The sequence below is a fragment of the Staurois parvus genome, unplaced genomic scaffold (assembly GCF_062004578.1).
Source record: "Staurois parvus isolate SC_StPar_1 unplaced genomic scaffold, SC_StPar_1.0 ptg000374l, whole genome shotgun sequence".
In the NCBI taxonomy this organism is placed as follows: domain Eukaryota; kingdom Metazoa; phylum Chordata; class Amphibia; order Anura; family Ranidae; genus Staurois; species Staurois parvus.
The window spans coordinates 15,722-40,774 of NW_028318170.1; the positions used below are offsets into that span (position 1 = coordinate 15,722).

Consider the following 25,053-nt stretch of genomic DNA (forward strand, 5'->3'; position numbering starts at 1 on the left):
GACCGGCACCGATCATCAGGGGACTGATCATTAGTGTCCAGAAGTGCTGCCCATCAGTGCCACCCACCTGTACCCATCAGTGCCGCCCTCCTGTAACCGCCCACCTGTACCCATCAATGCCACCCACCTGTACCCATCAGTGCCACCCACCTGTACCCATCAGTGCCACCCACCTGTACCCATCAGTGCCACCCACCTGTACCCATCAGTGCCGCCCACCTGTACCCATCAGTGCCGCCCACCTGTACCCATCAGTGCCGCCCACCTGTTCCCATCAGTGCCGCCCACCTGTACCCATCAGTGCCACCCACCTGTACCCATCAGTGCCACCCACCTGTACCCATCAGTGCCACCCACCTGTACCCATCAGTGCCGCCCACCTGTACCCATCAGTGCCGCCCACCTGTTCCCATCAGTGCCACCCACCTGTACCCATCAGTGCCACCCACCTGTACTCTTCAGTGCCACCCACCTGTACCCATCAATGCTGCCCACCTGTACCCATCAGTGCCACCCACCTGTACTCTTCAGTGCCACCCACCTGTACTCATCAGTGCCACCCACCTGTACCCATCAGTGCCGCCCACCTGTACTCATCAGTGCCGCCCACCTGTACTCATCAGTGCCGCCCACCTGTACTCATCAGTGCTGCCCACCTGTACTCTGCAGTGCCACCCACCTGTGCCCATCAGTGCCACCCACCTGTACTCTGCAGTGCCGCCCTCCTGTACCCATCAGTGCCGCCCTCCTGTACCCATCAGTGCCACCCACCTGTACCCATCAGTGCCGCCCACCTGTACCCATCAGTGCCACCCACCTGTGCCCTGCAGTGCCGCCCACCTGTGCCCTGCAGTGCCGCCCACCTGTACTCATCAGTGCCGCCCACCTGTGCCCATCAGTGCCACCCACCTGTGCTCATCAGTGCCACCCACCTGTACCCATCAGTGCCACCCACCTGTGCTCATCAGTGCCACCCACCTGTGCCCATCAGTGCCACCCACCTGTACCCATCAGTGCCACCCACCTGTGCTCATCAGTGCCACCCACCTGTACCAATCAGTGCCATCCACCTGTACCGCCCACCTGTACTCATCAGTCCCACCCACCTGTACCCATCAGTGTCACCCACCTGTGCCCTGCAGTGCCGCCCACCTGTATCCATCAGTGTCACACACCTGTGCCCTGCAGTGCCACCCACCTGTACCCATCAGTGCCGCCCACCTGTATCCATCAGTGTCACACACCTGTGCCCTGCAGTGCCACCCACCTGTACCCATCAGTGCCACCCACCTGTGCCCAGTCATCAGTGCCACCTATCAGTGCCCATCAATGCTGCCTATCAGTGCCGCCTCATCAACACACATCAGTGAAGGAGAAAAATTACCTGTTTGCAAAATTTTATAATAGAAACAAAGAAAAAAAATGTTTTTCAAAAGTTTTGGTCTTTTTTTGTTTATTCTCCAGCGGGGAGTACAGACCACCAAAATAAAGCTCTATGTGTGTACAAATGATACAAATTCCATCTGGGTCCAGTGTTGCATGACCGCGCAATTGTCATTCAAAGTGTGACAGTGCTGAAAGCTGGAAATTGGCCTGGGCAGGAAGGGGGGTAAAAGTGCCCGGTAGGCGAGGGGTTAAATAACGACAAATTCAAACAGGATCGCAGCAGAGTCTCAGCTTCCATCCGCTCTGTCTCTCTGTATAACACCATGAATGTTTCTCTCCCTCCTCCCCCTCCGACATGTTTCATCTCTTCTATTAAACAATATAAACAGTTATTTCATCTCCCTCCATGTCTCTCCACACTTACCTGTCCTCCCGGAGTCTCCTCACACACCTGAAAAAAGTCTGTCCCTGAATCGGTCTCCGAACGGCGGCGGACATTTTGGGGTAGATAAAATTGTATTGGCTGTAATGAAGATGATGTCGCAGGCACTAGAGAACGCTCCCTGTGCTTCAGCCCCAGGCGGGAGGCGGCCATTTTGTCGAGGACACCGCCTCACACAGTCACACCAGTATGAATTGTGAGGAAAAATGGCGGCAAAGTTTTATAAGTTTTATAAATAAATAAATCAGAATCTGTCTTCATAATCAAATGTCAGCGAAATACGTAATATTCCAGAAATAATTACATGTACGTATTAAAAAAAGAAAATATATATACATACCGTATATTAATATGATATATAGATAGGTAGATATTAAGAGATATATCCATCCATCTATATATATATATATATATTCTTTTTTTTATATGATTGAGATATATATATATATATATATATATATATATATACTGTATACACACATATATTTATCTATTTGTATATTTTAATATAAATAAACATTTATTTATATATATATATATATATATATATATATATATATATATACATACATATGTATATAACTTTATTTATATTAAAAAATGTATTTATTTCAGGTACTTATATAGCGCTGTCAATTTACTCCGCGCTTTACATATATATTGTACATTCACATCAGGCCCCGCCCCCGAGGAGCGTACAATCTAAGGTCCCTAACTCACATTCATACATACACATACTAGGGACAATTTAGACAGGAGCCAATTCACCTCCCAGCATGTCTTTGGAGTGTGAGGAAACCGGAGTACCCGGAGGAAACCCACGCAGGCACAGGTACACTCCTTTAGGGTTAGGGACCGATGTGAATGTACAATATATATGTAAAGCGCTGCGGAAACTGATGGCGACATATAAGTACCTGAAATAAATATTTACATATATATATAACGGAGAGGGAAGGGTTAGTAATACTCTGCAGACTGGAATAGTAGTGATACTCTGCAGGGGGAAGGGTCGACAATACTCTGCAGGGGGAAGGGTCAGCAATACTCTGCAGGGGGAAGGGTCGGCGATAATCTCCAGGGAGAAATGGTCAGTAATACTCTGCAGGGGGAAGGGTCAGCGATAATCTGCAGGGGGAAGGGTCGGCGATAATCTGCAGGGGGAAGGGTCGGCGATACTCTGCAGGGGGAAGGGTCGGCGATAATACTCTGCAGGGGGAAGGGTTGGCGATAATACTCTGCAGGGGGAAGGGGCAGTGATACTCTGCAGGGGGAAGGGGCAGCGATAATCTGCAGGGGGAAGGGTCAGTAATATTCTGCAGGGGGAAGAGTCGGCGATAATCTGCAGGGGGAAGGGTCAGCGATAATACTCTGCAGGGGGAAGGGTCAGCGATAATACTCTGCGGGGGGAAGGGTCAGCGATACTCTGCAGGGGGAAGGGTCAGCGATAATACTCTGCAGGGGGAAGGGTCAGCGATAATACTCTGCAGGGGGAAGGGGCAGTGATTATACTCTCCGGGGAGAAGGGTCAGCAATACTCTGCAGGGGGAAGGGTCGGTGGTAATACTCTGCAGGGGGAAGGGTCAGTGATACTCTGCAGGGGGGAAGGGTCAGCGATACTCTGCAGGGGGAAGGGTCATTAATACTCTGCAGGGGGAAGGGTCAGTAATACTCTGCAGGGGGAAGGGGCAGCGATAATCTGCAGGGGGAAGGGTCGGCGATACTCTGCATGGGGAAGGGTCGGCGATACTCTGCATGGGGAAGGGTCGGCGATACTCTGCAGGGGGAAAGGTCGGTGATAATACTCTGCAGGGGGAAGGGTCGGTGATACTCTGCAGGGGGAAGGGTCGGTGATAATACTCTGCAGGGGGAAGGGGCAGTGATAGTACTCTGCAGGGTGAAGGGTCGGCGATAATACTCTGCAGGGTGAAGTGTCAGTAATACTCTGCAGGGGGAAGGGTCAGTAATACTCTGCAGAGGGAAGGGTCAGTAATACTCTGCAGAGGGAAGGGTCGGTGATACTCTGCAGGGAGAAGGGTCGGTGATAATACTCTGCAGGGGGAAGGGGCAGCGATACTCTGCAGGGGGAAGGGTCGGCGATAATACTCTGCAGGGGGAAGGGTCAGTAATACTCTGCAGAGGGAAGGGTCGGTGATACTCTGCAGGGGGAAGGGTCGGTGATAATACTCTGCAGAGGGAAGGGTCAGAAATACTCAGCAGAGGGAAGGGTCGGTGATAATACTCTGCAGGGGGAAGGGTCGGTGATACTCTGCAGGGGGAAGGGTCAGTGATAATACTCTGCAGGGGGAAGGGTCGGTGATACTCTGCAGGGGGAAGGGTCAGTGATAATACTCTGCAGGGGGAAGGGTTGGTGATACTCTGCAGGGAGAAGGGTCGGTGATAATACTCTGCAGGGGAAAGGGGCAGTGATACTCTGCAGGGGGAAGGGTCGGCGATAATACTCTGCAGGGTGAAGTGTCAGTAATACTCTGCAGGGGGAAGGGTCAGTAATACTCTGCAGGGGGAAGGGTCAGTAATACTCTGCAGAGGGAATTGTCGGTGATACTCTGCAGGGAGAAGGGTCGGTGATAATACTCTGCAGGGGGAAGGGGCAGTGATACTCTGCAGAGGGAATTGTCGGTGATACTCTGCAGGGAGAAGGGTCGGCGATAATACTCTGCAGGGGGAAGGGTCAGTAATACTCTGCAGAGGGAAGGGTCGGTGATACTCTGCAGGGGGAAGGATCAGTGATAATACTCTGCAGGGGGAAGGGTCAGTAATACTCTGCAGAGGGAAGGGTCGGTGATACTCTGCAGGGGGAAGGGTCGGCGATAATATTCTGCAGGGGGAAGGGTCGGCGATACTCTGCAGGGGGAAGGGTCGGCGATACTCTGCAGGGGGAAGGTTCAGCGATACTCTGCAGGGGGAAGGGTCGGAGATAATATTCTGCAGGGGGAAGGGTCAGCGATACTCTGCAGGAGGAAGGGTCAGTAATACTCTGCAGGGGGAAGGGGCAGTGATTATACTCTTCAGGGGGAAGGGTCAGTAATACTCTGCAGGGGGAAGGGTCGGTGATAATACTCTGCAGGGGAAAGGGTCGGTGATACTCTGCAGGGGGAAGGGGTAGTAATACTCTGCAGAGGGAAGGGGCAGTGATTATACTCTTCAGGGGGAAGGGTCAGAGATACTCTGCAGGGGGAAGGGTCAGTGATAATACTCTGCAGGGGGAAGGGTCGGTGATAATACTCTGCAGGGGGAAAGGTCGGTGATAATACTCTGCAGGGGGAAGGGTCGGTGATACTCTGCAGGGGGAAGGGTCGGTGATAATACTCTGCAGGGGGAAGGGTCGGTGATAATACTCTTCAGGGGGAATGGTCGGCAATACTCTGCAGGGGGAAGGGTCGGTGATAATACTCTGCAGGGGGAAGGGTTGGTGATACTCTGCAGGGGGAAGGATCGGCGATACTCTGCAGGGGGAAGGATCGGCGATACTCTGCAGGGGGAAGGATCGGCGATACTCTGCAGGGGGAAGGATCGGCGATAATATTCTGCAGGGGGAAGGGTCGGCGATACTCTGCAGGGGGAAGGGTCGGCGATACTCTGCAGGGGGAAGGGTCGGCGATACTCTGCAGGGGGAAGAGTCGGAGATAATATTCTGCAGGGGGAAGGGTCAGCGATACTCTGCAGGAGGAAGGGTCAGTAATACTCTGCAGGGGGAAGGGTCGGTGATAATACTCTGCAGGGGGAAGGGTCGGTGATAATACTCTGCAGGGGGAAGGGGTAGTAATACTCTGCAGAGGGAAGGGGCAGTGATTATACTCTTCAGGGGGAAGGGTCAGAGATACTCTGCAGGGGGAAGGGTCGGTGATAATACTCTGCAGGGGGAAGGGTCGGTGATAATACTCTTCAGGGGGAATGGTCGGCAATACTCTGCAGGGGGAAGGGTCGGTGATAATACTCTGCAGGGGGAAGGGTTGGTGATACTCTGCAGGGGGAAGGATCGGCGATACTCTGCAGGGGGAAGGATCGGCGATACTCTGCAGGGGGAAGGATCGGCGATACTCTGCAGGGGGAAGGATCGGCGATAATATTCTGCAGGGGGAAGGGTCGGCGATACTCTGCAGGGGGAAGGGTCGGCGATACTCTGCAGGGGGAAGGGTCGGCGATACTCTGCAGGGGGAAGAGTCGGAGATAATATTCTGCAGGGGGAAGGGTCAGCGATACTCTGCAGGAGGAAGGGTCAGTAATACTCTGCAGGGGGAAGGGTCGGTGATAATACTCTGCAGGGGGAAGGGTCGGTGATAATACTCTGCAGGGGGAAGGGGTAGTAATACTCTGCAGAGGGAAGGGGCAGTGATTATACTCTTCAGGGGGAAGGGTCAGAGATACTCTGCAGGGGGAAGGGTCGGTGATAATACTCTGCAGGGGGAAGGGTCGGTGATAATACTCTGCAGGGGGAAAGGTCGGTGATAATACTCTGCAGGGGGAAGGGTCGGTGATACTCTGCAGGGGGAAGGGTCGGTGATAATACTCTGCAGGGGGAAGGGGCAGTGATAGTACTCTGCAGGGTGAAGGGTCGGCGATAATACTCTGCAGGGTGAAGTGTCAGTAATACTCTGCAGGGGGAAGGGTCAGTAATACTCTGCAGAGGGAAGGGTCAGTAATACTCTGCAGAGGGAAGGGTCGGTGATACTCTGCAGGGAGAAGGGTCGGTGATAATACTCTGCAGGGGGAAGGGGCAGCGATACTCTGCAGGGGGAAGGGTCGGCGATAATACTCTGCAGGGGGAAGGGTCAGTAATACTCTGCAGAGGGAAGGGTCGGTGATACTCTGCAGGGGGAAGGGTCGGTGATAATACTCTGCAGAGGGAAGGGTCAGAAATACTCAGCAGAGGGAAGGGTCGGTGATACTCTGCAGGGGGAAGGGTCAGTAATACTCTGCAGGGGGAAGGGTCGGTGATAATACTCTGCAGGGGGAAGGGTCGGTGATACTCTGCAGGGGGAAGGGTCAGTAATACTCTGCAGGGGGAAGGGTCGGTGATACTCTGCAGGGGAGGAGCAATAATACTCATCAGCGATTGTATGTAGTTGGGGGAGTGTCAGTCTGTCCGGCTCCTCCCTCTGCCCAGCCTAGGTCCGTAAAGGAGGCGTAATTTTCTCCGTAATCCCGCCCCTTGCTCGGAGCGCCCAATCATCGTCCAGGCACGCTGCTATTTTTGTAGTTTGTCCTTATACGTTTATGTTACTATAGTAACTCGGCCGCCACCAATCACGGCGCAGCCATTGCTTAATCCCGCCCACCGGCCAAAACTCCCTACAGCTGTCAGCACAGTGCACATGCTCCTAAGTGTCCAACCAGCGGCCCCGTCTCTACATCAGGAGCCAATCCGAGGTCCGGTTACTAGGTGTCCTGTTGTTGGTTTTGTTGTGAGCCGGGATTGGTGGACAGAAAGTTTCTTCGTCCAATGAGCGCATGAGTCATGAAACTTCCGGCCAATGAGGGTAGAGGAGTGTGTGTGCAGGCAGAGAGGTGTGCGGTGTGATGGAGGGGATCGAGGTGGAGGTGAGAGCCGGGAACGGAGCTTTCTACACGGTGAGTGAGACTACCCGACCCCCGCACACTGTGCAGGCCTACCGCACTACGCCGATACTGACCACCGCACTACTCCCATACCGACCACCTCACCGCCTACTACCCCCCGCACTACCCTGATACTGACCACCTCACCGCCTACTACCCCCCGCACTACCCTGATACTGACCACCTCACCGCCTACTACCCCCCGCACTACCCTGATACTGACCACCTCACCGCCTACTACCCCCCGCACTACCCTGATACTGACCACCTCACCGCCTACTACCCCCCGCACTACCCTGATACTGACCACCTCACCGCCTACTACCCCCCGCACTACCCTGATACTGACCACCTCACCGCCTACTACCCCCCGCACTACCCTGATACCGACCACCTCACCGCCTACTACCCCCCGCACTACCCTGATACTGACCACCTCACCGCCTACTACCCCCCGCACTACCCTGATACTGACCACCTCACTGCCTACTACCCCCCGCACTACCCTGATACTGACCACCTCACCGCCTACTACCCCCCGCACTACCCTGATACTGACCACCTCACCGCCTACTACCCCCCGCACTACCCTGATACTGACCACCTCACTGCCTACTACCCCCCGCACTACTCAGATACCGACTGTCTACTACCCACCGCACTACCCCTATACCGACCATCTCACCGCCTACTACCCCGATACTGACCGCCTACTACCCCCCGCACTACCCCCATACTGACCACCTCACTGCCTACTACCCCCTGCACTACTCCTATATTGACCACCTCACTGCCTACTACCCCCCGCACTACCCTGATACTGACCACCTCACCGCCTACTACCCCCCGCACTACTCCCATACCGACCACCTCACCGCCTACTACCCCCCGCACTACCCCGATACTGACCACCTCACCGCCTACTACCCCCCGCACTACCCCTATATTGACCACCTCACTGCCTACTACCCCCCGCACTACTCCCATACCGACCACCTCACCGCCTACTACCCCCCGCACTACCCCGATACTGACCACCTCTTCGCCTACTACCCCCCGCACTACCCCAATACTGACCACCTCACCGCCTACTACCCCCCGCACTACCCCTATATTGACCACCTCACCGCCTACTACCCCCCGCACTACCACTATACTGACCACCTCACCGCCTACTACCCCCCGCACTACGCTGATACTGACCACCTCACCGCCTACTACCCCCCGCACTACCCCGATACTGACCGCCTACTACCCCCCCGCACTACCCCTATACTGACCACCTCACCGCCTACTACCCCCCGCACTACCCCGATACTGACCACCTCACCGCCTACTACCCCCCGCACTACCCCTATAATGAACACCTCACCGCCTACTACCCCCCGCACTACCCTGATACTGACCACCTCACCGCCTACTACCCCCCGCACTACCCTGATACTGACCACCTCACCGCCTACTACCCCCCGCACTACCCTGATACTGACCACCTCACCGCCTACTACCCCCCGCACTACCCTGATACTGACCACCTCACCGCCTACTACCCCCCGCACTACCCCGATACTGACCGCCTACTACCCCCCGCACTACCCTGATACTGACCACCTCACCGCCTACTACCCCCTGCACTACCCCCATACTGACCACTTCACCGCCTACTACCCCCCCGCACTACCCTGATACTGACCACCTCACCGCCTACTACCCCCATACTGACCATACTCAACCCTCTCCTCTGCACTGCCCACTACTCCACCATACACATCTACTGTACCCCAATACTGACCACTACACCCCTACTACCCCCTGTACCTTCTACTACCCACCACACTGGACTCTACAGGTGTACCCACTATTACACCCCCCACCCCCAACACTCCCACACACTACCTACAGTGGATATAAAAAGTCTTCACACCCCGGGTAAAATGTCAGGTTTCTGGGATGTAAAATAATGAGACAAAGATGAATCATTTCAGGACTTTTTCCACCTTTAATGTGACCTATAAACTGTACAACTCGGCTGAACAACAAAAACTGAAATCTTTTAGGTGAGGGGAAGTAAAAATAAAAAAACTACAATAATCTGGCTGCATAAGTGTTCACACCCTTACACTAATCCTTTGGTGAAGCCCCTTTTGATGTGATTCCGGCACTCAGTCTTTTTGGGGAGGAGTCTATCAGCACGGCACATCCTGACTCGGCAATATTTGCTCGCTCTTCCTTGCAGAAACACTCCAAATCTGTCAGATTGCGTGTCATCTCCTGCGCACAGCCCTCTTCACATCCCCCCACAGATCTTCCATCGGGTTCAGATCTGGGCTCTGGCTGGGCCATTCCTCAACTTTCCTCTTCTCCTGGTGAAGCCATTCCTTTGTGGATTTGGATGGATGCTTTGGGTGGTTGTCATGCTGGAAGGTGAAGTTCCTCTTCATGTTCAGCTTTCTAGCAGAAGCCGGAAGGTTTTGTGCCGATATTGACCGGTATTTGGGACTGCTCATAATTCCCTCTACATGGTCTAAGGCCCCAGTTCCAGCTGAAGGAAAACAGCCCCAAAGCATGATGCTGCCACCACCATGCTTCACAGTGGGTGTGGTGTTCTGTTGGTGATGGGCAGTGTTGGTTTTGCACCAAACATATCTTTCGGAATTACGGCCAAAAAGTTCCACCTTGGTGTCATCAGACCAGAACACATTTCCCACATGATTCTGGGAGACTTCAGATGTGTTTGCAGAATGTAGCCGGGCTTGGATGTATTTCTACGTAAGAAAATTCTTCCGTCTTCCCCTCCCCCATCGCCCAGACATATGAAGAACACGGAGATCGGTGTCACATGGACCACACAGCCAGGACTGGCCACATATTCCTGCAGCTCCTTCCATGTTTCTGTAGCCTCTTGGCTGCCTCCTACACAAGTTTTCTTCTCGTATTTTCATCCATTTCGGAGGGACGTCCAGTTCTTGGGGAGGTCCCTGTTGGGGAGGTCACTGTTGCGCCATATTTCCTCCACTTGATGATGACGGTCCTCACTGTGTTCTATGGGATATCTGATGCCTTGGGAATTCTTTTGTCCCCATCTCCTGACTGACACCTTGTAACAATGAGATCCCTCTGATGCTTTGGAAGCTCTCTGCAGACCATGGCTTTTGCTGTAGGATGCGACTAAGAAAATGTCAGGAAAGACCGACTAGAACAGCTGAACTTTACTTGGGGTTCATCAGAGGCACTTTATATGATGGCCGATGTGTACTGACTCCTATTTACCATGATTGTGAATGTGATCGCTTCATTTGGAACACAGCTACATCCCCATTTATAAGAGGGTGTGCACACTTATGCAACCACATTATTTTAGTTTTTTATTTTTACATTTCCCCCCAAAAGATTTCAGTGTGTTGTTCAGCTGAGTTGTACAGTTTATAGGTCACATTAAAGGTGGAAAAAGTCCTGAAATGATTTATCTTTGTCTCATTGTTTTACATCCCAGAAGCCTGACATTTTACCAGAGGGGTGTGAAGACTTTATATATCCTCTGTATTACTACAGCTCCACCTCTATGCCTGCACCCCAATACTGACTACCACATCCTCGACTTTACTCATACTACCCACCACACTACCTGTTACTCCACTCCGACATACTACAGCTCGTGTCCTATCTCTGGACCCCAATATTACCCGCCCCCTTCCCAATCCAAATACCTCCTAACCCCCCTGACCCCTCACCCTGCCCCCTCCTACCACCTTCCCCCGACCCCTCATCCTGCCTCCTCCTACCACCTTCCCCCTCACCCTGCCCCCTCCTACTACCTTCCCACTGACCCCCTCACCCTGCCTCCTCCTACCACCTTCCCCTCACCCTGCCCCCTCCTACCACCTTCCTCCTCTTATCACCTTCCTCCTGACCCCTCACCCTTCCTACTGCCTTCCTCCTAACTCCACCGACCCCCTCACTCTGCCCCCTCCTATCACCTTCCTCCTGACCCCTCACCCTGCCCCCTCCTACCACCCTCCTCCTGCCTCCTTCCCCTTCCTACTGCCTTCCTCCTAACTCCACCGACCCCTGCCCCCTCCTTCCTCCTAAACCCCTCACCCTGCCCCCTCCCACCACCCTCCTTCCCCTTCCTACTGCCTTCCTCCTAACTCCACCGACCCCCTCACTCTGCCCCCTCCTATCACCTTCCTCCTGACCCCTCACCCTGCCCCCTCCTACCACCCTCCTCCTGCCTCCTTCCCCTTCCTACTGCCTTCCTCCTAACTCCACCGACCCCTGCCCCCTCCTTCCTCCTGACCCCTCACCCTGCCCCCTCCCACCACCCTCCTTCCCCTTCCTACTGCCTTCCTCCTAACTCCACCGACCCCCTCACTCTGCCCCCTCCTATCACCTTCCTCCTGACCCCTCACCCTGCCCCCTCCTACCACCCTCCTCCTGCCTCCTTACCCTTCCTACTGCCTTCCTCCTAACTCCACCGACCCCTGCCCCCTCCTTCCTCCTGACCCCTCACCCTGCCCCCTCCCACCACCCTCCTTCCCCTTCCTACTGCCTTCCTCTTGACTCCACCGACCCCTGACCCCCCTCACCCTGCCCCCTACTACCACCTTCCTCCTGACCCCCCTCACCCTGCCCCCTACTACCACCTTCCTCCTGACCCCTCTCCCTGCCCCCTCCTAGCACCTTCCTCCTTTATTACTATTATTATACAGTATTTATATAGCGCCAACAGTTTGCTCAGCGCTGTACAGTAGCAAGGGGTTTGAGGGCCCTGCTCCTTGGAGCTTACAATCTAGGAGGGAGGGGATAGTGGTACAGGAGGAAGTGGCTGTGGGGGATGGAGTGGTAGGAAGAGTGGAGGAGATCGGCTGTTAGGTGAGGGTGGGGTAGGCTTCCCTGAAGAGGTGGGTTTTCAGGGTGCGCCTAAAGGAGAGGAGAGTAGGTGATAGTTTGATGGACTGGGGTAGGGAGTTCCAGAGTATGGGTGACACCCTGGAGAAGTCCTGGAGGTGGGCATGGGAGGCGGAGGCTAGGGAAGAGTGGAGAAGGTCGGGAATTAGCAGGGTCGGGGTAGGCTTCCCTGAAGTGGTGGGTTTTCAGGGTGCGCCTAAAGGAGAGGAGAGTAGGTGATAGTCTTATGGATTGGGGTAGGGAGTTCCAGAGTATGGGTGATGCAATGGAGGCGGGCATGGGAGGAGGAGACCAGGGAACTAGAGAGAAGGAGGTCCTGTGAGGAGCGGAGTGTGCGTGTTGGGTGGTACTTGGATATTAGGTCAGTGATGTAGTTCGGGGCAGTATGGTGGACAGCTTTGTATGTCAGCGTTAGGATTTTGAATTTGATCCGTTGGGCAATCGGAAGCCAGTGGAGGGATTGGCAGAGAGGGGTGGAGGACACTGAATGGAGGCCAGTGGAGGGATTGGCAGAGAGGGATGGAGGACACTGAATGGAGGCCAGTGGAGGGATTGGCAGAGAGGGATGGAGGACACTGAATGGAGGTCAGTGGAGGGATTGGCAGAGAGGGGTGGAGGACACTGAGTGGAGGTCAGTGGAGGGATCGGCAGAGAGGGGTGGAGGACACTGAATGGAGGCCAGTGGAGGGATTGGCAGAGAGGGGTGGAGGACACTGAATGGAGGCCAGTGGAGGGATTGGCAGAGGGGGGTGGAACCAGTGGAGGGATTGGCAGAGGGGAGTGGAGGACACTGGGGGGTGGAGGACACTGAGTGGAGGTCAGTGGAGGGATTGGCAGAGAGGGGTGGAGGACACTGAGTGGAGGCCAGTGGGGGGATTGGCAGAGGGGAGTGGAGGATACTGAGTGGAGGGCAGAGGGGGGTGGAGGACACTGAGTGGAGGCCAGTGGAGGGATTGGCAGAGAGAGGTGGAGGACACTGAGTGGAGGGATTGGCAGAGGGGGGTGGGGGAGATGGAGCGGTTGGAAAGGTGAATGAGTCTGGCAGCCGTATTCAGGATGGACTGAAGCGGGGATAGCCAGCGGCGAGGCAGGCCAGTGAGGAGGGAGTTGCAGTAGTCGAGTCGTGATATGATGAGGGAGTGGATGAGCTCTTTAGTGGTTTCTGGGGTTAGGAACGTGCGGATTTTGGCGATGTTGCGGAGGTGGAGTCTGCATGTTGCGGAGGTGGAGTCTGCATGTTGCGGAGGTGGAGTCTGCATGTTGCGGAGGTGGAGTCTGCATGTTGCGGAGGTGGAGTCTGCATGTTGCGGAGGTGGAGTCTGCATGTTGCGGAGGTGGAGTCTGCATGAGTTTGTTAAAGATTGGACTTGGGGCTGGAAGGATAGGTTGGAGTCCAGAATGACACCCAGTACTCTGGCCTGCGGGGCGGGTTTGATGGTGGCGTTGTTGGATGTGATGGAGAAGTCAATGGGGGGTGGGGGGCGCAGGCAGGGGGGGAAGACAAGAAACTCGGTTTTGGAGAGGTTCAGTTTGAGGAAGTGGAGCGACATCCAGTCTGATATGTCGCTCAGTAGGTGTGTGATTCGGGCGCAGACCGAGGGGGTGAGGTGGGGGGTAGAGAGATAGATCTACATGTCGTCGGTGTAGAGGTGATAGTTGAAGCCGTGAGAGTGTATCAGTTGGCCAAAGGAGGAGATGGAGATGGAGAAGAGAAGGGGCCCGAGGACCCCTCGCCCTGCCCCCTCCTACCACCTTCCTCCTGCCCCCTCCTACCACCTTCCTCCTGCCCCCTCCTACCACCTTCCTCCTGACCCCTCACCCTGCCCCCTCCTACCACCTTCCTCCTGACCCCTCACCCTGCCCCCTCCTACCACCTTCTTCCTGACCCCTCACCCTGCCCCCTCCTACCACCTTCCTCCTGACCCCTCACCCTGCCCCCTCCTACCACCTTCTTCCTGACCCCTCGCCCTGCCCCCTCCTACCACCTTCCTCCTGCCCCCTCCTACCACCTTCCTCCTGCCCCCTCCTATCACCTTCCTCCTGACCCCTCACCCTGCCCCCTCCTACCACCTTCTTCCTGACCCCTCACCCTGCCCCCTCCTACCACCTTCTTCCTGACCCCTCACCCTGCCCCCTCCTACCACCTTCTTCCTGACCCCTCACCCTGCCCCCTCCTACCACCTTCTTCCTGACCCCTCACCCTGCCCCCTCCTACCACCTTCTTCCTGACCCCTCCTACTGCCTTCCTCCTAACCTCACAGACCCCTCACCCTGCCCCCTCCTACCTACATCTTACTGACCCCTCACCCTGCCCCCTCCTACCACCTTCTTACTGCCCCCTCACCCTGCCCCCTCCTACCACCTTCCTCCTGACCCCTCACCCTGCCCCCTCCTACCACCTTCTTACTGCCCCCTCACCCTGCCCCCTCCTACCTCCATCTTACTGACCCCTCACCCTGCACCCTCCTACCCCCATCTTACTGACCCCTCACCCTGCCCCCTCCTACCACCTTCCTCCTGACCCCTCACCCTGCCCCCTCCTACCACCTTCCTCCTGACCCCTCTTCCCCTGGGGGTTACCTTTGTAGATGGTATGTCCTGTGGTTTGGGGTATGTGGGGGTCACACTGGGGTCACTTCCTGTCAGTATCGGGGTGACACTTCTCTCTCCATCTTCCAGGGGTATATACAGGATGTTCAGGAGGAGACCGTCACTGTGTCATTCCCCAACAAGTGAGTATACATGGCAGGCCTTCCCTCTGGGGGGGTCTGTGGTCCTGTGGGGTCTGTGGATGTCGGGAGTCTATCGGGGGAGGGGACACCACCATTGTATCGGCCCCAACAGCTGCAGAGAACTGGGAGATCCCATGGGGCCATCTTGTCACTGGAGCCCCCCAAACTGAACCAGGCATGTGGCCGTGACCTCCGAGGGGTAAAAGAGGCCAAGAAGTGACAGCTAATCAGATTCGGGCTAAACCCCCAAAAAAGTCCTGGGCCCTGTAAAGAACCTAAACTAGGGGCCCTTATGCTGGATTCCCTGTCCTGTTGTGTTGGGTGGTGCATGGGGCCCCCAACTTACATCTAAGTCAAAATGAAGCCCCTCCTCCTGGTACTAGACTCCTCCCCTGCCTGTGAAACATTGTAATTTTCACAGCATTTAAGGGCTCTGGCATTGGACAGTTGAGTGACAAGGGGTGGGGCTTAGTGCCAGGAGTGGGTTGAGCTTCATCTTGACTTGGGAAGAAGTCAGGGGAGTGTACTCCTGATCATGGTGGAGCACTGCGTACTTGCACTGTGGTCTCCACCAGGGGGAGCATGTGAGAAGGTGACAACGCAGGGAACATGGCGTTGTCACCCTATAACAGGAAGTGCCTGAGCAAGGGCATTTGTGGCGGGATCACCAGGGATTATTTCATTAGTTGCCTTGAATCTGCCTCTTTTATTATAATAATCCCTGACTATCCTGCTGTCCTGGTCCCTGTTCAGGCACTTCTTGTTATGGTGTGACAACTGTGTCCCAGTTACTCTCCTGCGTTGTCACCCTGTCACAGGCACCCTTTGTTGGAGGCTACAAGCGGCTCTTCTGTCACACATTGGTCCACCGTTTTCATCAGCAATGCTGATGTGTAGCTGGAGGTAGACATGATGTGCTGTTCCTGTCATTTCAAAAGGTGTGCAAAATCTGCAGCTGTCATGAAACTAATCCCTGGTGATCCCGCCATGAAAGGTCCTTGCTCAGGCACTTCCTGTTATAGGGTGACAACACTCTGTCCCTGTCTCCCAAATATGCTCCTACGTTGTCAGCCTGTCACATGGGCTTCAGTAAGAGATGCAGGCTCAGTCAACTGTTGTCATTATCCGGAAATAAAAAAATCCCTGGTGATCCTGCTACAAAGGCCCTTGCTCAGGCATTTCCTGTTTATAGGGTGACAACACTCTTGTCCATGTCTCCCAAATATGCCTCTACGTTGTCACATGGGCTTCCATTAGAGATGCAGGCATGGTCTGCTGTTATTGCTACTTTGGAAATAAAATCATCTCCTGTAATCCTGCCATGGAAGGTCCTTGCTCAGGTTCTTCCTGTTATAGGGTGACAACACTCTGTTCCTTGTCTCCCAAATGTGTCCCTATGTTGTCACCCTGTCACACGGGCTTCAGTTGGAGATGCAGGCTCAATCAACTGTTGTCACTATCAGGATCAAAAATGATCCTTGATGATCCTGCTACAAAGGCGCTTGCTGCGGCACTTCCTGTTTATAGGGTGACAACACCCTGTCTCCCAAATACGCTCCTACGTTGTCACCCTGTCACATGGACTTATAATAGTAACAACAGTGGACTGAGCCTGCTTCTCTTATCAGGAAACAGAATAATCCTGCCACAAAGGCCCTTGCTCAGGCACTTCCTGATAGGGTGACAACGCTCTATTCCCTGTCTTTTAATCGTGCCCCTACGTTGTCACCCTGTCACATGCTCCCTTGATTGAGACTTTAACCAACCACCCTGACAGAGATTGCTCCGGCATGGCCACCAACTTCAACTTCCAAAATCAGGACGAGCAGCTGAGGCCAGAGCGTGAGTACATGTAGACAGGAACTGGCTGAAAGAGGCCGGAGGAGATCAGCAGCTCAGAAAATTGGGGGAGGAAACAGGATTTTATGAAAAAAGAAAATGGCAGTTGTTTAGGAGTGCAGGAAGTGAACCAGGAGCCTTGCCATTGGCTCCCGCTTTCCCTTTAAGGGTTCTTACTAATTGGCGGAGGGGGCTTCTTAATTATTATTATTGGCTGTTACATCGGTCACATGATCAGACCGTAAAAACTGGAGCTACCGGTGACAGCTCAGTCATTGCCGTACGCAGTGGAGCTGGCGGGATGGGATAATGTCATCCTATCAGGATTTATATCTTCTGTCTGTGTATTATTACCCCCCCCCCCCAGCTCCTTCCCCGAAAGACAAGCACCATTATGTGAAGTGAGACTACCGCCCCCTGCTGCTGAAAATCTGGAGATCTCCGAGGAGGACCAGGTGGAGGTAAGGTCGCGCTGTAGCGCACCGATAGGACGGGCGTGGGTTGGTCCAGACTAGAGTGACGTAACATGTGACGTAACATGTGACCTCCCTTCCAGGTCTTGTCCCGCGCCAACGATCAGGAGCCGTCCGGTTGGTGGTTGGCTCAGGTCCGGATGATCAAGGGCGATGTGAGTAGGAGCGTGCGCTCAGATTGGGGGGGCGCTCAGATTGGGGGGGGGGGGAAGGGGGGGGATTAGCGCACGTGTCACCATTCTCTTGCACTCTTCCAGTTTTATGTGATTGAATATTCGGTCTCCAACGCCCCGTACAATGAGATCGTCACCGCCGACCGTCTGCGACCCGTCAACCAGAACCAAGTGGGCCGGACCTTCTTCAAATACTGCCTGCCGGTCCCGGAGGACCTCCGCAAACTGTGAGTGGGAGCACGTGATTGGTGTGGGGGCGGGCACAGCTCATTGGGGGTGGGGCTATACAGCAACCCCACCTTGTATATGCTGCCACCCAACCCCCCCTTCATTGCCTCCTTTTGTCTTTTATATATATTAAAGCCCCCCCCCATCCACCATCAACTTTTTTCTGCCTCCCATAGCCCCCCTAATAAAATTTTTATTGCCTCCAATGGTCCCTCACTTCCACCCTTTTGCTGTAAAGTTTCCATTGCCCCCCCCCCCCCCCCCCATTGACTTTTTATTCCCTCACAATGCCCCCACACGTCCTCCCCATTGCCTTTCTATAGCCAGCCCTACACGCATTATAAACCCCCCCCTCCCATTCAATTTCTGCTGCTTTCCCCATGGCCCCCAATGACCCTCCACTTCCTTCCAATTGCCTCCTGTTGCCATTTGTGCACTTTAAAGCCCCCCCCTTCCTATTGGTTCCTATTGCCCTTCATACACTCTTTTTAAAAGGCTCCCCCCAACTTTTTGTTGTTCCCTCACTGCTCCTCTTCATCATAAAGCTCCCCCCCCCCCAATCAACTTATTGCTGCCTTCCTATGTTCCTCCCATGGCCCCTATCGCTATTACAATTATTTTGTCTAATTTTACTGCCCCCTCGTTACCCTTTTGCTGCCCCCCCCCAATTCCTCCCCATTGCTCTTCATACATATAAAATTGGATCTTTTTCCTCTTCCCATCAACTTTTTAACTCTCACCCTGCCTCCCTCTGCTATACAGCCCCCTGCCTTGTAAATGCTGTGCCCCCCCCCCCCCCCCACACACACACACGCACACACTTTATCGCCCTTTATAATTTTATTGGACAAAGATTTTTATTGGGTCTTTCAAAATCCTAGAAAGAGGGTACAGAAGGATCTACACCAAGAAGTGCATGGAAAGTCTTATCCTCGGATACTGTGTTATCAGTCCCCCCCTGCCCCCTCCTCTGATTGAGAGTGTAGAGGGGGGAATGCCTTTTTTGGGGAACTTCCCCATCCTTCATGAGTTTGGTCTAGGCCAGAATGATGTGTACAGTGCCATGTCATGTGGCATACTGGGGGGGGGGGTGTGGTGGGGGGACCGGCCCTCTGCTCATAGGTTTTGCAGCCTTCTACCCTGTGGAGTGGCGCATCGCGGGTCCACTGCACAACCTGGAAGAGGTAGCTGCCACCCCCTGATGATGTCAGAGGAAGATGGTGGCATGGCCTGTACACCATATCTGATGACGGGGCCCTGTAATTCACACCCTCTGTACAGGCGGGCCCTGTTATGTGGTCATATTAAGTGCACTCAGGAGCTGGGCGATGCTGATCAACATGAGGTCTGGCAGCTCGGGTGGGGGAAGGGGGGGGGGGGGTTAGGGTCCTTTTTGGCTATCCTTTTGTTGTGTAAAATACATTTACCTCACTTAGCTGCTGGCCTGGTCAGTAACATGAATATTCTGTGTGTGTGTGTGTGTGTGTGTGTGTATGTATGTATGTATGTATGTGTGTGTGTATGTGTGTATATATGTGTGTGTGTGTGTATATGTGTGTGTGTGTATGTATGTGTGTGTGTGTGTGTGTGTATATATGTGTGTGTGTGTGTGTATATATATGTGTGTGTGTGTATATGTGTGTGTGTGTGTGTGTATGTATGTGTGTATATATATGTATGTATGTGTGTGTGTGTATGTATGTGTGTATATATATGTATGTATGTATGTGTGTGTATATATGTGTGTGTGTGTGTATGTATGTATGTGTGTGTGTGTGTATGTATATATGTGTGTGTGTGTGTGTGTATATATGTGTGTGTGTGTGTGTGTATATATATGTGTGTGTGTGTGTATATATGTGTGTGTATATATATATGTGTGTGTGTTTTTTGGCATGATCAGTCATATTTTCAATATCAATGCCAACATTTCAGAATTTCTGGCGGGGTATGTAAACGTTTGAGCACAACTGTGTGTGTATATTATTCATTACAATATCCTACAGGGTGTAATTGACATCCAAGAGAACCAACACTACTGGAGCATGTACTGCTAGAAATACATACAAATAATATATCAAAAAGAAATTCAATTCACATTATTAAACAATGACAACAAGGGGAATGTATGACTGTATTTTTATATATACACGCACGTACACCTACTATATTGCCCCAAGTATTGGGCCGCCGGCCTTTCCACACACATGACCTTTAATGGCCCCCCAGTCTTGGTCCGTAGGGTTCAATATTGAGTTGGCCCCGCCCTTTCCACGAACATGACCTTTAATGGCCTCCCAGTCTTGGTCCGTAGGGTTCAATATTGAGTTGGCCCCGCCCTTTCCACACACATGACCTTTAATGGCCTCCCAGTCTTGGTCCGTAGGGTTCAATATTGAGTTGGCCCCGCCCTTTCCACGAACATGACCTTTAATGGCCCCCCAGTCTTAGTCCGTAGGGTACAATATTGAGTTGGCCCCGCCCTTTCCACACACATGACCTTTAATGGCCCCTGAGTCTTAGTCCGTAGGGTTCAATACTGAGTTGGCCCCGCCCTTTCCACACACATGACCTTTAATGACCCCCCCAGTCTTGGTCCGTAGGGTTAAATATTGAGTTGGCCCCGCCCTTTGCAGCTATAACAGCTTCAACTCTTCTGGGAAGGCCCCCCACAAGGTTTAGGAGGGTGTCTATGGGAAGGTTGGACCATTCTTCCAGAAGCACATTTGTCAGGTCAGGCACTGATGTCGGGGGAGGGGGCCTGGCTCGCAGTCTCCGCTCTAATTCATCCCAAAGGTGTTCTATGGGGTTGAGGTCAGGACTCTGTGCAGGACAGTCAAGTTCCTCCACCCCAAACTGGCTCCTCCATGTCTTTATGGGCCTTGCTTTGTGCACTGGTGCGCAGTCATGTTGGAACAAGAAGGGGTCATCCCCAAACTCCTCCCACAAAGTTGGGAGCATGAAATTGTTCAAAATGTCGCCTTAGGAGTTCCCTTCACTGGAACTAGGGGGCCAAGCCCAACCCCTGAAAAGCAACCCCACACCATAATCCCCCCTCCACCAAACTTTACACTTGGCACAATGCAGTCAGGCAAGTACAGTTCTCCTGGCAACCGCCAAATCCAGACACATTCATTGGGTTGCCAGACAGAGAAACGTGATTGGTCATTCCAGAGAACACTTCTCCATACTCTAGAGTCCAGTGGTGGCGTGCTTTACACCACGGCATCTGACGCTTTGCATTGCACTTGGTGATGGAAGGCTTGGATGCAGCTGCTCGGCCATGGAAACCCATTCCATGAAGCTCTCTACGCACTGTTGTTGGGCTCATCTGAAGGCCACACCAAGTTTGGAGGTCTTTAGCTATTGACTCTGCAGACAGTTGGTGACTTCTGCGCGCTTCAGCATGCGCTGACCCCGCCCTGTCATGTGACGTGGCCTACCACTTGGTGGCTGAGTTGCTGTTGTTCCCAGTTGCTTCCACTTTGTTATAATCCCACTAACAGTTGAGCGTGGAATATTTAGTAGCCAGGAAATGTCACGGATGGATTTATTGCCCAGGTGACAACCTATCACGGGACCACGCTTGGAGTCCCTGAGCTCCTGAGAGCGACCCATTCTTTCACCAATGTTTGTAGAAGCCGTCTGCATGCCTAGGGGCTTGATTGTATACACCTGTGTCCATGGAGGGGACTGGAACACCTGAATCACATGATATGGAGGGGATTGGAACACCTGAATCACATGATATGGAGGGGATTGGAACACCTGAATCACATGATATGGAGGGGATTGGAACACCTGAATCACATGATATGGAGGGGATTGGAACACCTGAATCACATGATATGGAGGGGATTGGAGCACCTGAATCACATGATATGGAGGGGATTGGAGCACCTGAATCACATGATATGGAGGGGATTGGAGCACCTGAATCACATGACTGGGAGGGGATTGGAACACCTGAATCACATGATATGGAGGGGATTGGAACACCTGAATCACATGATATGGAGGGGATTGGAACACCTGAATCACATGATATGGAGGGGATTGGAACACCTGAATCACATGATATGGAGGGGATTGGAACACCTGAATCACATGATATGGAGGGGATTGGAACACCTGAATCACATGATATGGAGGGGTGTGTGTTCTCATTGTATATTGTAGTTCATACATCAAAAGTGTATAAAAAAAATAAAATAAAACCTTATAAATAAAGAATGCAGAAGAAATAAGGTGGCACATAAGTGTATTGACATAAAAACTGCATAGCAAATCCATTCTGTGCAATTGGGGGAAAAAAAAATCACATTTTCTGTACAGATAGTAAGTGTGGTTGGGGAAAATACCCTATTAGATGGCTCTGCGTACTGTGGCAAGAAAGTATGTTCCTGTCCAGAATTCAGTGTTTCCCCCATTCACACTGGGGGGGGTTTTGTTTTGCCTAAACACAGACAGTGTGAATGAGGAAAATACCGCATTATGGCAACCTAACGGGGTTTTTTTTCCCCAGCCACACTTACTTAGGATATACCCTGAGAACATTTGATTTTTTTTTTTTTTTGATTTTTTTTTTTTTTCCCCCAGAATGAATTTGCTATGCTTTGTATTTATCTATTTATTTATTTTATTTTTTTTAACCTATTTTTTTCATGTTCGATATATAGGCAAAAGGATGATAACGATGTGACTGTCCATGCATCCCAGAGCCTCTATCATTGCGCATCCTGAATGTAATGATCCCAATAAATGATATCATTAGAGCTGCTATTTTTATATTTAAATTCTATGTAACAAAATATGTGAAATCCCACATAAGCAACGCCCTCAACCTATAACTAAATATAGGTATCCTGTAACGAAAATAAATAAAATTTAGAATTGAACTGCCACCAAATAAAGTTCAACTCCAGTAAGTGCAAAAAAACATAAGTCGGTGTATATCAAACATATGGAATCCAATGTAAAGTCCATTAACTGCCTCCCGCCCGCCATATAGTCCAATGATGGGCACAAGGCGGTTCTCTCCTTGTAGGACGACGTCCAATGACGTTGTCCCATTCTCACTGCGCATGCACGGCTCCGGGAGCACGCAGTGCGGCGATCCGTGGTGCACTGTGTCCCTCGGACACAGCGGATCACCGATCACGGAAAGAGCCGATGATGACGGCTCGGTCATGTGATCAGTTGTGTCCAATCACAGCTGATTGCATGTAAACAGGGAAATGCCGGTTATCTGCATTTCTCTCCCCACGAGCTGTCGCACTGACAGAGGAGAGGAGAGCCGGTAATCGGCATTCCTCGGAGGAGACATGTACACTGATCATCAGGGCACTGATGAACTGTGTGCCCTGATGATCTGTGTAGCCCCAGCAGTGCCACCTGTCAGTGTCCATCAGTGCCAGCTGTCAGTGCTCATCCATGCCACCTGCCAGTGCCGCCTATCGGTGCCATATATGAGTGCTGCCTTTCAGTGCCCATCAGTGATGCCTGTCAATACCTATCAGTACCACCTACCAGTGCCTCCTCATCAGTGCCACCTATCAGTGTCCATCAGTGTAGCCTATCAGTGCCCATCACTGCAGCGCACATCAGTGAAGGAGAAAAACTTATTTACAAAATTTTATAACAAAAATTTAAGAGAACATTTTTTTTTTTTTTTTCAAAATTTTCAGTGGTTTTTAGTTTAAGAAAAAATAAAAAACCCCGAGGTGATTAATTACCAGCAAAAGAAACTGTCACAAAAAAATGATACAAATTTCATATGAGTACAGTGTTGTATGACCGCGCAATTGTCATTCAAAGTGCAACAGCGCTGAAAGCTGGAAATTGGCCTGGAGAGGAAGGGGGTAGAAGTGTCTGGTAGGCAGGAAGGGGGTAGAAGTGTCCTGTAGGCAGGAAGGGGGTAGAAGTGCCCGGTAGGCAGGAAGGGGGTAGAAGTGCCCGGTGGGCAGGAAGGGGGTAGAAGTGCCCGGTGGGCAGGAAGGGGGTAGAAGTGCCCTGTAGGCAGGAAGGGGGTAGAAGTGTCTGGTAGGCAGGAAGGGGGTAGAAGTGTCTGGTAGGCAGGAAGGGGGTAGAAGTGTCCTGTAGGCAGGAAGGGGGTAGAAGTGCCCTGTAGGCAGGAAGGGGGTAGAAGTGCCCTGTAGGCAGGAAGGGGGTAGAAGTGCCCTGTAGGCAGGAAGGGGGTAGAAGTGCCCTGTAGGCAGGAAGGGGGTAGAAGTGCCCTGTAGGCAGGAAGGGGGTAGAAGTGCCCTGTAGGCAGGAAGGGGGTAGAAGTGCCCGGTAGGCAGGAAGGGGGTAGAAGTGCCCGGTAGGCAGGAAGGGGGTAGAAGTGCCCGTTAGGCAGGAAGGGGGTAGAAGTGCCCGGTAGGCAGGAAGGGGGTAGAAGTGCCCGGTAGGCAGGAAGGGGGTAGAAGTGCCCGGTAGGCAGGAAGGGGGTAGAAGTGTCCTGTAGGCAGGAAGGGGGTAGAAGTGCCCGGTAGGCAGGAAGGGGGTAGAAGTGCCCGGTAGGCAGGAAGGGGGTAGAAGTGTCCTGTAGGCAGGAAGGGGGTAGAAGTGTCCTGTAGGCAGGAAGGGGGTAGAAGTGTCCTGTAGGCAGGAAGGGGGTAGAAGTGTCCTGTAGTCAGGAAGGGGGTAGAAGTGCCCGGTAGGCAGGAAGGGGGTAGAAGTGCCCGGTAGGCAGGAAGGGGGTGGAAGTGCCCGGTAGGCAGGAAGGGGGTGGAAGTGCCCGGTAGGCAGGAAGGGGGTGGAAGTGCCCGGCAGGCGGGGGGTTAAATAGTCCATATTAAATCTATGATCTTCCTTCAGTAAAAGCATGGAATATTTCCTGAATATCAAGTTTAATTCTAATTTTATTTTTTATTTTTATATTTTATTTTCGTTCTACCTATATTTAGTTATGGGTTGAGAGCGCTGTTTTTGTGGGATTTCACATATTTTTATTATATATTTTTTTTTTATGTTACTACACTCTTTTATGTGCCATCCTCCTTCCCTTTTTTTTTTTTTTTCTTTCATTCTTTATCTATAAGGTTTTATCTTTCCATCGTTTAGTGTTTAGGTCTGACAGAGCCAATGACAGTGAGAAGTAGAACAAGAAATAGTTTGGGGTCCCAGAGGTATTCTCATAGAAGGACCGTAACAGAGGAGGTCCCAGGGCCTCATGTCAATGGCTCCCACCTCTGTGTGAGCCAATGAGGAGAGAGAGACCAAAGAGAGCCATGGCTCTCATGCACATTGCTGGATCGGGCTCAGGGAAGTATGAGTGGGGGGGGGGGGGG

The 25,053-nt window shown here is 52.6% G+C and overlaps 1 protein-coding gene across 1 annotated transcript in view; it reads left to right on the top strand.

Moving 5' to 3' along the window:
* The first annotated feature begins 7,278 nt into the window (after window positions 1–7,278).
* The window catches only part of LOC149456132 (RNA-binding protein FXR2-like), a 52,946-nt gene continuing 35,171 nt past the window's right edge, over window positions 7,279–25,053 (top strand). Inside the window, exons 1-5 of the mRNA XM_089685373.1 lie at window positions 7,279–7,420; window positions 14,996–15,048; window positions 17,255–17,348; window positions 17,444–17,515; window positions 17,618–17,760. Coding sequence (XP_089541499.1) covers window positions 7,370–7,420; window positions 14,996–15,048; window positions 17,255–17,348; window positions 17,444–17,515; window positions 17,618–17,760 — 413 coding nt within the window. The 5' untranslated portion in view covers window positions 7,279–7,369. The remainder of the gene's footprint in view (window positions 7,421–14,995; window positions 15,049–17,254; window positions 17,349–17,443; window positions 17,516–17,617; window positions 17,761–25,053) is intronic.